Source organism: Lepisosteus platostomus, chromosome 6 (genome assembly GCF_059453375.1).
Source record: "Lepisosteus platostomus isolate fLepPlt1 chromosome 6, fLepPlt1.hap1, whole genome shotgun sequence".
NCBI lineage: Eukaryota > Metazoa > Chordata > Actinopteri > Semionotiformes > Lepisosteidae > Lepisosteus > Lepisosteus platostomus.
The window spans coordinates 2,352,909-2,366,530 of record NC_142616.1 but is presented as its reverse complement, the minus strand read 5'-3'; the positions used below and the strand labels follow the sequence as shown (position 1 = coordinate 2,366,530).

The window sequence follows — 13,622 nt, the reverse complement described above, 5'->3', positions numbered from 1 at the left end:
TGTGATGAGGCCCTTCCTGCTCACTAGTCCCTGTACTGACTGGTGTACTGTGATGTGAAGAGGCCCTTCCTGCTCACTAGTCCCTGTACTGACTGATGTACTGTGATGTGATGAGGCCCTTCCTGCTCACTAGTCCCTGTACTGACTGTTGTACTGTGATGTCAAGAGGCTCTTCCTGCTCACTAGTCCCTGTACTGACTGATGTACTGTGATGTGAAGAGGCCCTTCCTGCTCACTAGTCCCTGTACTGACTGGTGTACTGTGATGTCAAGAGGCTCTTCCTGCTCACTAGTCCCTGTACTGACTGATGTACTGTGATGTGAAGAGGCCCTTCCTGCTCACTAGTCCCTGTACTGACTGGTGTACTGTGATGCGAAGAGGCCCTTCCTGCTCACTAGTCCCTGTACTGACTGGTGTACTGTGATGTCAAGAGGCTCTTCCTGCTCACTAGTCCCTGTACTGACTGATGTACTGTGATGTGAAGAGGCCCTTCCTGCTCACTAGTCCCTGTACTGACTGGTGTACTGTGATGTGAAGAGGCCCTTCCTGCTCACTAGTCCCTGTACTGACTGATGTACTGTGATGTGAAGAGGCCCTTCCTGCTCACTAGTCCCTGTACTGACTGGTGTACTGTGATGTGAAGAGGTCCTTCCTGCTCACTAGTCCCTGTACTGACTGATGTACTGTGATGTGAAGAGGCCCTTCCTGCTCACTAGTCCCTGTACTGACTGATGTACTGTGATGTGAAGAGGCCCTTCCTGCTCACTAGTCCCTGTGCTGACTGATGTACTGTGATGTGAAGCGGCCCTTCCTGCTCACTAGTCCCTGTACACTTGATGTACTGAGATGTGAAGCGGCCCTTCCTGCTCACTAGTCCCTGTACACTTGATGTACTGTGATGTGAAGCTGCCCTTCCTGCTCACTAGTCCCTGTACTGACTGGTGTACTGTGATGTGATGAGGCCCTTCCTGCTCACTAGTCCCTGTACTGACTGGTGTACTGTGATGTGATGAGGCCCTTCCTGCTCACTAGTCCCTGTACTGACTGATGTACTGTGATGTGAAGAGGCCCTTCCTGCTCACTAGTCCCTGTACTGACTGATGTACTGTGATGTGAAGAGGCCCTTCCTGCTCACTAGTCCCTGTACTGACTGATGAACTGTGATGTGATGAGGCCCTTCCTGCTCACTAGTCCCTGTACACTTGATGTACTGTGACATGATGAGGCCCTTCCTGCTCACTAGTCCCTGTACTGACTGATGAACTGCAATATATGAGCGAATACGTACAGTTTGTGCAGGAGATATTTCACCAACAAGGTAATAAGTAAACAGTATTTGTCGGTAAAAACGTGCTGAAATCGAAAGTAATGTGTCTGTTGGATTAAAAGAGGTGTCCTTACAATCCTGCTTGTTTACAGTGGAAAAGGGCCGCAGCACATCACCAGACATCTGCTGCGGGACTCTGAATCACAGAACATGGCCTTTAAATGTTGTCTAGTTTGTTGTGGAATTTTGAGGTTTTACAAGTTACTAATTCTTACTAACACCCCCAAAAAATGTTGCAGTTCCCCATTTACACTGCACTGAGAGAGAGGGGTTAATACAGTCACACTGGACACTCCAGTACATTAACACTGCACTGAGAGAGAGGGGTTAATACACACACACTGACTGGACACTCCAGTACATTAACACTGCACTGAGAGAGAAGGGTTAATACAGTCACACTGGACACTCCAGTACATGAACACTGCACTGAGAGAGACAGATCTAGTCAGAGAGAGAGCCATGCAGATACTACAGTTAGTTGAAGGTGACAGAGCCCAGTTACCACAGAGACGGGGAAGCAGACGGTCACCATCACAACGTGATGCAGCACCATGAGAAACTCTCGGCGCAAGTAGCTCCGCAGAGCTGTCGTTAGCGTGCCTGGGCCAGAGCCATGACCTTTGACCTGCAGCTTGTGCCAGTAGCACATGAACATGGCATAGATATCATAGATGAAGTAAGGTACAGCGAAGAGGATGTAGGAGCTGGTCAGCCAGTGTCTACGAAACAGATAGAGAGAGAGGGGTTAATATAGACACAGTCATAGCCTGGACACTCCAGTACATTAACACTGCACTGAGAGAGAGAGGGGTTAATACACACACACTGACTGGACACTCCAGTACATTAACACTGCACTGAGAGAGAGGGGTTCATACAGACACACTGACTGGACACTCCAGTACATGAACACTGCACTGAGAGAGAGAGGGGTTAATACAGACACACTGACTGGACACTCCAGTACATTAACACTGCACTGAGAGAGAGAGGGGTTAATACAGACACACTGACTGGACACTCCAGTACATTAACACTGCACTGAGAGAGAGAGGGGTTAATACACACACATTGACTGGACACTCCAGTACATTAACACTGCACTGAGAGAGAGAGGGGTTAATACACACACACTGACTGGACACTCCAGTACATTAACACTGCACTGAGAGAGGTTAATGGAGACACAAAGGATTACAATCCCTTAACACTGTGGATTTCATTCGCATAAGCTAATTAGGTTGGGATCTAATTAGATTAAGAAGGACGAAAGGTTGATGTTGAGGCAGAGGAAGAGAGAGCGACAGAGACTCAGACTGCAGTGAAGTCGAAGACACACGTGTCAGGCTGTGATGTCTGTGCAACTAGGAGGATTCATGACCAAACACCTCTTTACAGACAGTATTAATCCACAGACAGTAGGCTGAACATGAACAAACTGGTCAGGCCCTGACTCTCTCAGGCTCTGTGTTGTTCAGGGATGGGCGAGTTGATCCCAGACGTGCTCAGTGGGGTGTGTGTGTGTGTGTGTGACTGGTCAGGCCCTGACTCTCTCAGGCTCTGTGTTGTACAGGGATGGGTGAGTTGATCCCAGACGTGCTCAGTGGGGTGTGTGTGTGTGTGACTGGTCAGACCCTGACTCTCTCAGGCTCTGTGTTGTTCAGGGATGGGTGAGTTGATCCCAGACGTGCTCAGTGGGGTGTGTGTGTGTGTGACTGGTCAGGCCCTGACTCTCTCAGGCTCTGTGTTGTTCAGGGATGGGTGAGTTGATCCCAGACGTGCTCAGTGGTGTGTGTGTGTGTGTGTGTGTGTGTGTGTGTGTGTGTGTGTGTGTGTGACTGGTCAGGCCCTGACTCTCTCAGGCTCTGTGTTGTACAGGGATGGGCAAGTTGATCCCAGACCTGCTCAGTGGGGTTGGTGACAGACAGTCAGGAGTTAAAAAAGCTCAAGAAAGGTTACTGATCACAAGAGGCCAATGTGCCTGTTTAGCGTGGTAGTTAGTAGTTAATTTATCTGAGTGTCTCATCCAGCTGAGTCTTGAGAGAAGCCAGGGTATCAGCTTGTTCCCCACTCCCACCCCTCTCTGTGTACAGTTGTGTCTCCTGTCCTGACTGGAGTGTCTCATCCAGCTGTGTCCTGAGAGAAGTCAGGGTATCAGCTTGTTCCACACTCCTACCCCTCTCTGTGTACAGTAGAGTCTCCTGTCCTGTCTGGAGAGTCTCATCCAGCTGTGTCCTGAGAGAAGTCAGGGTCTCAGCTTGTTCCACACTCCCACCTATCTCTGTGTACAGTAGTGTGTCCTATCCAGGATAACCAGGACCCCCCCAGCAGCGTGTCTTTACCAGGACAATTAAAACTCGAGGGCGAGAGGAGAGTGATGTCATCGGGGTACTCACTGGTCCTCGATGATGTCATCGCAGGAAGTGGCAATGATGTAACCAGCTGTCGACGCCATGATGGCTTGGATGGACGAAACCAGCCTGGACACAGACAGAGAGAGCAGATCTTAATTGCACTGGAGTGTCCAGTCAGTGTGTCTGTATTAACCCCCCTCTCTCTCTCTCAGTGCAGTGTTAATGTACAGGAGTGTCCAGTCAGTGTGTGTGTATTAACCCCTCTCTCTCAGTGCAGTGTTAATGTACTGGAGTGTCCAGTCAGTGTGTGTGTATTAACCCCTCTCTCTCTCTCAGTGCAGTGTTAATGTACTGGAGTGTCCAGTCAGTGTGTGTGTATTAACCCCTCTCCCTCTCTCAGTGCAGTGTTAATGTACTGGAGTGTCCAGTCAGTGTGTCTGTATTAACCCCTCTCTCTCTCTCAGTGCAGTGTTAATGTACTGGAGTGTCCAGTCAGTGTGTCTGTATTAACCCCCCTCTCTCTCAGTGCAGTGTTAATGTACTGGAGTGTCCAGTCAGTGTGTCTGTATTAACCCCTCTCTCTCTCAGTGCAGTGTTAATGTACTGGAGTGTCCAGTCAGTGTGTGTGTATTAACCCCTCTCTCTCTCTCTCTCAGTGAGTCCAGTCAGTGTGTGTGTACTAACCCCTCTCTCTCTCTCAGTGAGTCCAGTCAGTGTGTGTGTACTAACCCCTCTCTCTCTCAGTGAGTCCAGTCAGTCAGTGTGTCTGTACTAACCCCTCTCTCTCTCTCAGTGAGTCCAGTCAGTCAGTCAGTGTGTGTGTATTAACCCGTCTCTCGCTCACCTCGCAGACACTATCACGGCGTCCGCTTCGCCCCAGCGCAGGGCGGGCAGGCGCCGGAGACAGCGCTTGCTCAGCACGAACAGGCCGGGGAAGAAGAGGGAGCCGGCGGCCAGGGTGGCCAGCATGGTGCCGGGGCGGGGAGGGGGGCTCGGTCCGGCTCTGTGCCTCACACGGGCGGACACGGACACGGACACGGACACGCACGACGAGCGGCCCCGTGTCGGGTGTCGTGATTTTCTCTCGCCTTCCCGCCTGTTTGTTTTCCTGCCGTTTCGGCCGTTAACGGCCGCGCTCGCGAGCCCCGGCTGCGTCTCTAAGTTGTTTGTTTGTTTGTTTGGTTGGTTGGTTGTTTACTCGTTTGTTTATTTCAAATTGTTTGATCAATAAAATCCCAGAACTGTCCCGCTCCGGGGAGAGGTTCTCTGAGACACGGCAAGCGTGCGGCACTGCTTTGTTTTTGTGTTTTAAACACAGTCTTCCCCCGCCCCCCGCCGGCTAGTGTGAAAAAAACCCCATTATTACTACTAGTATGATTACAGTAGTAGTAGTATTCCTATTATTAGTAGTATTGCCCCGGCAGTACTCGTTAAAGTTCACCAATCGAAACGGCAGCGACGAAGACGAACAATAATTTTAAAAAAAATGTCTCGTTTTGATTCCACTAGCAAATCTCGCCGTTGCCCTCAGTCCCTCCTCCCCGCCCCCTGTCCTGCCCCCCGCTCCTGCCCCCTGTTCCTGCCCCCCGCTCCTGCCCCCGGCCCCCTGTCCTGCCCCGGCCCGTCCGGCTCTCTCCGTCTCTCGCTGCGGGCCTCCGCCGCCGAGCCCGGACCCGCTCCTGTCGGATATCTCCGTCCTCTTCGCGGCGGCGGGCGAAGGAGCCGGGGAGCCGGGGAGAGAGGAGGAGGAGGAGGAGCAGGAGGAGGAGGAGGAGGGGTGGGCTTGTGCTGAAGCAGACCGAGTCACAGTAATACAACGGGAGCCGCTCTCCGGCTGCAGAAATCCGCCTCCGTCTGGATCGCAGCCCCGGGCGGGTCGGGATCGTGGTATTTTACTGGGATGCTGTTCGGATCCCGCGATGATCTGAATTAGCCGAGAGGGAATATGGCCGGAGGAGCTCTCTCTCTCTCTCTGTCTCTCTCTCTCCCTCCTCTCTCCCTCTCTCTTTCTCTTCTGTACTGCCGATCTCGTCTCTCTCTCCTGTCAGTCAGTCTCCCTCCTGCTCCTGATGTCTCTGGGTCAGCTGAAGGCTCGGCCTGGCTCGGGCCCGGATGATGTCCCGGGAGGGGGAGTGGGATTAGGGGGAGGTGCCGGATCTCCCAGCTGCTCCGGGGCGCTGGGGAGAGAGAGAGAGAGAGAGAGAGAGAGAGAGAGAGAGAGAGAGAGAGAGAGAGAGATCCCCCTGAGCCAGCTGGTCCTGAGGCTCACCGACCTGAGCCACACCAACACTAACCAGCCTCAGGACAGCACTGCTAGAGCACCACAACCCAGACTCAACCACATGAGGAACAGACAGTGAGCCCGTCTCTCAATAATAATAATACAGTGTGTGATCTCCTGTCCCAGCCTGAGGAACAGACAGTGAGCCCGTCTCTCAATAATAATAATACAGTGTGTGATCTCCTGTCCCAGCCTGAGGAACAGACAGTGAGCCCGTCTCTCAATAATAATAATACAGTGTGTGATCTCCTGTCCCAGCCTGAGGAACAGTGAGCCCGTCTCTCAATAATAATAATACAGTGTGTGATCTCCTGTCCCAGCCTGAGGAACAGTGAGCCTGTCTCTCAATAATAATAATACAGTGTGTGATCTCCTGTCCCAGCCTGAGGAACAGACAGTGAGCCCGTCTCTCAATAATAATAATACAGTGTGTGATCTCCTGTCCCAGCCTGAGGAACAGACAGTGAGCCCGTCTCTCAATAATAATAATACAGTGTGTGATCTTCTGTCCCAGCCTGAGGAACAGACAGTGAGCCCGTCTCTCAATAATAATAATACAGTGTGTGATCTCCTGTCCCAGCCTGAGGAACAGTGAGCCTGTCTCTCAATAATAATAATACAGTGTGTGATCTCCTGTCCCAGCCTGAGGAACAGACAGTGAGCCCGTCTCTCAATAATAATAATACAGTGTGTGATCTCCTGTCCCAGCCTGAGGAACAGACAGTGAGCCCGTCTCTCAATAATAATAATACAGTGTGTGATCTCCTGTCCCAACTTGAGGAACAGACAGTGAGCCCGTCTCTCAATAATAATAATACAGTGTGTGATCTCCTGTCCCAGCCTGAGGAACAGACAGTGAGCCTGTCTCTCAATAATAATAATACAGTGTGTGATCTCCTGTCCCAGCCTGAGGAACAGTGAGCCTGTCTCTCAATAATAATAATACAGTGTGTGATCTCCTGTCCCAGCCTGAGGAACAGACAGTGAGCCCGTCTCTCGATAATAATAATACAGTGTGTGATCTCCTGTCCCAGCCTGAGGAACAGACAGTGAGCCCGTCTCTCAATAATAATAATACAGTGTGTGATCTCCTGTCCCAGCCGGAGGAACAGACAGTGAGCCCGTCTCTCAATAATAATAATACAGTGTGTGATCTCCTGTCCCAGCCTGAGGAACAGACAGTGAGCCCGTCTCTCAATAATAATAATACAGTGTGTGATCTCCTGTCCCAGCCTGAGGAACAGACAGTGAGCCTGTCTCTCAATAATAATAATACAGTGTGTGATCTCCTGTCCCAGCCTGAGGAACAGACAGTGAGCCTGTCTCTCAATAATAATAATACAGTGTGTGATCTCCTGTCCCAGCCTGAGGAACAGACAGTGAGCCTGTCTCTCAATAATAATAATACAGTGTGTGATCTCCTGTCCCAGCCTGAGGAACAGTGAGCCTGTCTCTCAATAATAATAATACAGTGTGTGATCTCCTGTCCCAGCCTGAGGAACAGACAGTGAGCCTGTCTCTCAATAATAATAATACAGTGTGTGATCTCCTGTCCCAGCCTGAGGAACAGACAGTGAGCCCGTCTCTCAATAATAATAATACAGTGTGTGATCTCCTGTCCCAGCCTGAGGAACAGACAGTGAGCCCGTCTCTCAATAATAATAATACAGTGTGTGATCTCCTGTCCCAGCCTGAGGAACAGACAGTGAGCCCGTCTCTCAATAATAATAATACAGTGTGTGATCTCCTGTCCCAGCCTGAGGAACAGTGAGCCCGTCTCTCAATAATAATAATACAGTGTGTGATCTTCTGTCCCAGCCTGAGGAACAGACAGTGAGCCCGTCTCTCAATAATAATAATACAGTGTGTGATCTCCTGTCCCAGCCTGAGGAACAGTGAGCCTGTCTCTCAATAATAATAATACAGTGTGTGATCTCCTGTCCCAGCCTGAGGAACAGACAGTGAGCCCGTCTCTCAATAATAATAATACAGTGTGTGATCTCCTGTCCCAGCCTGAGGAACAGACAGTGAGCCCGTCTCTCAATAATAATAATACAGTGTGTGATCTCCTGTCCCAACTTGAGGAACAGACAGTGAGCCCGTCTCTCAATAATAATAATACAGTGTGTGATCTCCTGTCCCAGCCTGAGGAACAGACAGTGAGCCTGTCTCTCAATAATAATAATACAGTGTGTGATCTCCTGTCCCAGCCTGAGGAACAGTGAGCCTGTCTCTCAATAATAATACAGTGTGTGATCTCCTGTCCCAGCCTGAGGAACAGACAGTGAGCCCGTCTCTCGATAATAATAATACAGTGTGTGATCTCCTGTCCCAGCCTGAGGAACAGACAGTGAGCCCGTCTCTCAATAATAATAATACAGTGTGTGATCTCCTGTCCCAGCCGGAGGAACAGACAGTGAGCCCGTCTCTCAATAATAATAATACAGTGTGTGATCTCCTGTCCCAGCCTGAGGAACAGACAGTGAGCCCGTCTCTCAATAATAATAATACAGTGTGTGATCTCCTGTCCCAGCCTGAGGAACAGACAGTGAGCCTGTCTCTCAATAATAATAATACAGTGTGTGATCTCCTGTCCCAGCCTGAGGAACAGACAGTGAGCCTGTCTCTCAATAATAATAATACAGTGTGTGATCTCCTGTCCCAGCCTGAGGAACAGACAGTGAGCCTGTCTCTCAATAATAATAATACAGTGTGTGATCTCCTGTCCCAGCCTGAGGAACAGTGAGCCTGTCTCTCAATAATAATAATACAGTGTGTGATCTCCTGTCCCAGCCTGAGGAACAGACAGTGAGCCTGTCTCTCAATAATAATAATACAGTGTGTGATCTCCTGTCCCAGCCTGAGGAACAGACAGTGAGCCCGTCTCTCAATAATAATAATACAGTGTGATCTCCTGTCCCAGCCTGAGGAACAGACAGTGAGCCTGTCTCTCAATAATAATAATACAGTGTGTGATCTCCTGTCCCAGCCTGAGGAACAGACAGTGAGCCCGTCTCTCAATAATAATAATACAGTGTGTGATCTCCTGTCCCAGCCTGAGGAACAGACAGTGAGCCTGTCTCTCAATAATAATAATACAGTGTGTGATCTCCTGTCCCAGCCTGAGGAACAGACAGTGAGCCCGTCTCTCGATAATAATAATACAGTGTGTGATCTCCTGTCCCAGCCTGAGGAACAGACAGTGAGCCCGTCTCTCAATAATAATAATACAGTGTGTGATCTCCTGTCCCAGCCGGAGGAACAGACAGTGAGCCCGTCTCTCAATAATAATAATACAGTGTGTGATCTCCTGTCCCAGCCTGAGGAACAGACAGTGAGCCCGTCTCTCAATAATAATAATACAGTGTGTGATCTCCTGTCCCAGCCTGAGGAACAGACAGTGAGCCTGTCTCTCAATAATAATAATACAGTGTGTGATCTCCTGTCCCAGCCTGAGGAACAGACAGTGAGCCTGTCTCTCAATAATAATAATACAGTGTGTGATCTCCTGTCCCAGCCTGAGGAACAGACAGTGAGCCTGTCTCTCAATAATAATAATACAGTGTGTGATCTCCTGTCCCAGCCTGAGGAACAGTGAGCCTGTCTCTCAATAATAATAATACAGTGTGTGATCTCCTGTCCCAGCCTGAGGAACAGACAGTGAGCCCGTCTCTCAATAATAATAATACAGTGTGTGATCTCCTGTCCCAGCCTGAGGAACAGACAGTGAGCCCGTCTCTCAATAATAATAATACAGTGTGTGATCTCCTGTCCCAGCCTGAGGAACAGACAGTGAGCCCGTCTCTCAATAATAATAATACAGTGTGTGATCTCCTGTCCCAGCCTGAGGAACAGACAGTGAGCCCGTCTCTCAATAATAATAATACAGTGTGTGATCTCCTGTCCCAGCCTGAGGAACAGTGAGCCCGTCTCTCAATAATAATAATACAGTGTGTGATCTTCTGTCCCAGCCTGAGGAACAGACAGTGAGCCCGTCTCTCGATAATAATAATACAGTGTGTGATCTCCTGTCCCAGCCTGAGGAACAGTGAGCCCGTCTCTCAATAATAATAATACAGTGTGTGATCTCCTGTCCCAGCCTGAGGAACAGTGAGCCTGTCTCTCAATAATAATAATACAGTGTGTGATCTCCTGTCCCAGCCTGAGGAACAGACAGTGAGCCCGTCTCTCAATAATAATAATACAGTGTGTGATCTCCTGTCCCAGCCTGAGGAACAGACAGTGAGCCCGTCTCTCAATAATAATAATACAGTGTGTGATCTCCTGTCCCAGCCTGAGGAACAGACAGTGAGCCCGTCTCTCAATAATAATAATACAGTGTGTGATCTCCTGTCCCAACTTGAGGAACAGACAGTGAGCCCGTCTCTCAATAATAATAATACAGTGTGTGATCTCCTGTCCCAGCCTGAGGAACAGACAGTGAGCCTGTCTCTCAATAATAATAATACAGTGTGTGATCTCCTGTCCCAGCCTGAGGAACAGTGAGCCTGTCTCTCAATAATAATAATACAGTGTGTGATCTCCTGTCCCAGCCTGAGGAACAGACAGTGAGCCCGTCTCTCGATAATAATAATACAGTGTGTGATCTCCTGTCCCAGCCTGAGGAACAGACAGTGAGCCCGTCTCTCAATAATAATAATACAGTGTGTGATCTCCTGTCCCAGCCGGAGGAACAGACAGTGAGCCCGTCTCTCAATAATAATAATACAGTGTGTGATCTCCTGTCCCAGCCTGAGGAACAGACAGTGAGCCCGTCTCTCAATAATAATAATACAGTGTGTGATCTCCTGTCCCAGCCTGAGGAACAGACAGTGAGCCTGTCTCTCAATAATAATAATACAGTGTGTGATCTCCTGTCCCAGCCTGAGGAACAGACAGTGAGCCTGTCTCTCAATAATAATAATACAGTGTGTGATCTCCTGTCCCAGCCTGAGGAACAGACAGTGAGCCTGTCTCTCAATAATAATAATACAGTGTGTGATCTCCTGTCCCAGCCTGAGGAACAGTGAGCCTGTCTCTCAATAATAATAATACAGTGTGTGATCTCCTGTCCCAGCCTGAGGAACAGACAGTGAGCCTGTCTCTCAATAATAATAATACAGTGTGTGATCTCCTGTCCCAGCCTGAGGAACAGACAGTGAGCCCGTCTCTCAATAATAATAATACAGTGTGATCTCCTGTCCCAGCCTGAGGAACAGACAGTGAGCCTGTCTCTCAATAATAATAATACAGTGTGTGATCTCCTGTCCCAGCCTGAGGAACAGACAGTGAGCCTGTCTCTCAATAATAATAATACAGTGTGTGATCTCCTGTCCCAGCCTGAGGAACAGACAGTGAGCCTGTCTCTCAATAATAATAATACAGTGTGTGATCTCCTGTCCCAGCCTGAGGAACAGACAGTGAGCCTGTCTCTCAATAATAATAATACAGTGTGTGATCTCCTGTCCCAGCCTGAGGAACAGTGAGCCTGTCTCTCAATAATAATAATAAAGTGTGTGATCTCCTGTCCCAGCCTGAGGAACAGACAGTGAGCCCGTCTCTCAATAATAATAATACAGTGTGTGATCTCCTGTCCCAGCCTGAGGAACAGTGAGCCTGTCTCTCAATAATAATAATACAGTGTGTGATCTCCTGTCCCAGCCTGAGGAACAGTGATAATGACACAGTGTGGGACAGGAGACAGGGCTTGGGACAGGAAGCTGGGATTTCTTCATCAGGAAATAAACAGGACAGGAAACCTCGGTGAAGCAGCCGGGCTCGTGCTCGCGATTCGCTCAATCTCAGCTGGGGGCAGTTCTCCGACCCCCGCCTCTGCCCCGCGCCCGCTGTCGCCGACAGGGACCCGTGATCGCGACAGGCGGCACGGGCCGGCCCGCCACAGACACACACACCCCCCCCGCCCCCCCCCAGCGAGCGAGCGCGCGCGCAGGAGGAGGGGGGACCCCAGCACTGCGCGAGGGAAAAAGGCGCATTGCGCCGCGCGCGCAGGAGACCCCAGAGGCGCGCGACACGAGGCGGGAGTGTCCTGAGCATCACGAGCGCTCGGGCTCCAGGAACCGCGCACAGGCACTGACCTGCTCCGGCGATCCGCGACACGGGCGGCGTGGGACAGCTCCGCGCGGGCAGGGCGGCTCTCGCGGCTGCTGCGTGTGCGCGCGCGTGCGGCGGGGGTGTGTGGAGGAGGATGGTCCTGATGCTGCTGGTGATGGAGAAGATGGCGGCGGGTCTCCCTCTGTCTGACTGTCCTTCGCCTCTCCTGCGACCTCAGCTCGGGCAGCGGCGCCGGCGGCTCGTCCTCAGCAGCGGCGGTCCGGCCGGCGGTTCGGCTCGCTGTGGGGCGCTCGTACACTGACGCGCAGGCGCGGCGTGACTGCGTGTCCTCTGTGCGCGTGTGTGTGCGTGTGTGTGTGTGTGAGAGAGAGAGAGAGAGAGAGTCGTGTCTGCCGCCGGTCCGAGCGAGGGCGGTCCGGGTGTGGACCCGTGGCGCCCTGGGCGGCCGGACAGGCGCAGATGGGCGGGGGTGCGGGCTCGCGGTGTTACTATTACCCTCCCTCTCTTGTTCCCAGTCTCCCCTCCCCCTCCTCCTCCTCCTCCCCCTCATCCACACCACCCCACCTCCCGTGGAAGAGCGCGCGGAGAGTGAAATTTGTTTTGCAAACACACGCAAAACCAAACCACCGCTGTACACCAGTGTGTGACATTGTGTGTCCTTGTGTCAGACAGAGAGTGTAAACCTGGAGTCTGACTGCACTGTCACACCTGGAGCGGATCAGACTGCTGCACACTGGGAGTCTGACAGCACTGTCACACCTGGAGCGGATCAGACTGCTGCGCACTGGGAGTCTGACAGCACTGTCACACCTGGAGCGGATCAGACTGCTGCGCACTGGGAGTCTGACTGACAGCACTGTCACACCTGGAGCGGATCAGACTGCTGCGCACTGGGAGTCTGACAGCACTGTCACACCTGGAGCGGATCAGACTGCTGCGCACTGGGAGTCTGACTGACAGCACTGTCACACCTGGAGCGGATCAGACTGCTGCGCACTGGGGGTCTGACAGCACTGTCACACCTGGAGCGGATCAGACTGCTGCGCACTGGGAGTCTGACAGCACTGTCACACCTGGAGCGGATCAGACTGCTGCACACTGGGAGTCTGACTGACAGCACTGTCACACCTGGAGCGGATCAGACTGCTGCGCACTGGGAGTCTGACAGCACTGTCACTCCTGGAGCGGATCAGACTGCTGCGCACTGGGAGTCTGACTGACAGCACTGTCACACCTGGAGCGGATCAGACTGCTGCGCACTGGGAGTCTGACTGCACTGTCACACCTGGAGCGGATCAGACTGCTGCGCACTGGGAGTCTGACTGACAGCACTGTCACTCCTGGAGCGGATCAGACTGCTGCACACTGGGAGTTTGACTGACAGCACTGTCACACCTGGAGCGGATCAGACTGCTGCGCACTGGGAGTCTGACTGACTGCACTGTCACACCTGGAGCGGATCAGACTGCTGCGCACTGGGAGTCTGACAGCACTGTCACACCTGGAGCGGATCAGACTGCTGCGCACTGGGGGTCTGACTGCACTGTCACACCTGGAGCGGATCAGACTGCTGCGCACTGGGAGT

At 51.5% G+C, this 13,622-nt stretch overlaps 1 protein-coding gene and 1 long non-coding RNA gene across 8 annotated transcripts in view; one reads left to right on the top strand and one right to left on the bottom strand.

Annotated features, from left to right (window-relative positions):
• Window positions 1–12,596, bottom strand: part of LOC148659587 (ceramide synthase-like) — a 164,848-nt gene extending 152,252 nt beyond the window's left edge. For 6 of the 7 annotated variants that reach the window (XR_015939734.1, XM_088637370.1, XM_088637367.1 and 3 more), the window contains exons 1-4: window positions 12,061–12,590; window positions 4,529–5,861; window positions 3,727–3,810; window positions 1,833–2,049 (exon numbers count right to left, since the gene is read on the bottom strand). Coding sequence is in view for 6 of the 7 variants with exons in the window: in XM_088637370.1 (XP_088493496.1) it covers window positions 1,833–2,049; window positions 3,727–3,810; window positions 4,529–4,653 (426 nt within the window). In the remaining variant the exon portion in view is untranslated. Of the gene's footprint in view, window positions 1–1,832; window positions 2,050–3,726; window positions 3,811–4,528; window positions 5,862–12,060 lie in introns of all 7 variants that reach the window. The other variant, XM_088637372.1, reaches the window with a different exon arrangement.
• LOC148659584 (uncharacterized) overlaps window positions 1–13,622 on the top strand; it is a 117,978-nt gene that overhangs the window by 33,154 nt on the left and 71,202 nt on the right. The gene's annotated exons all lie outside the window — the stretch shown is intronic.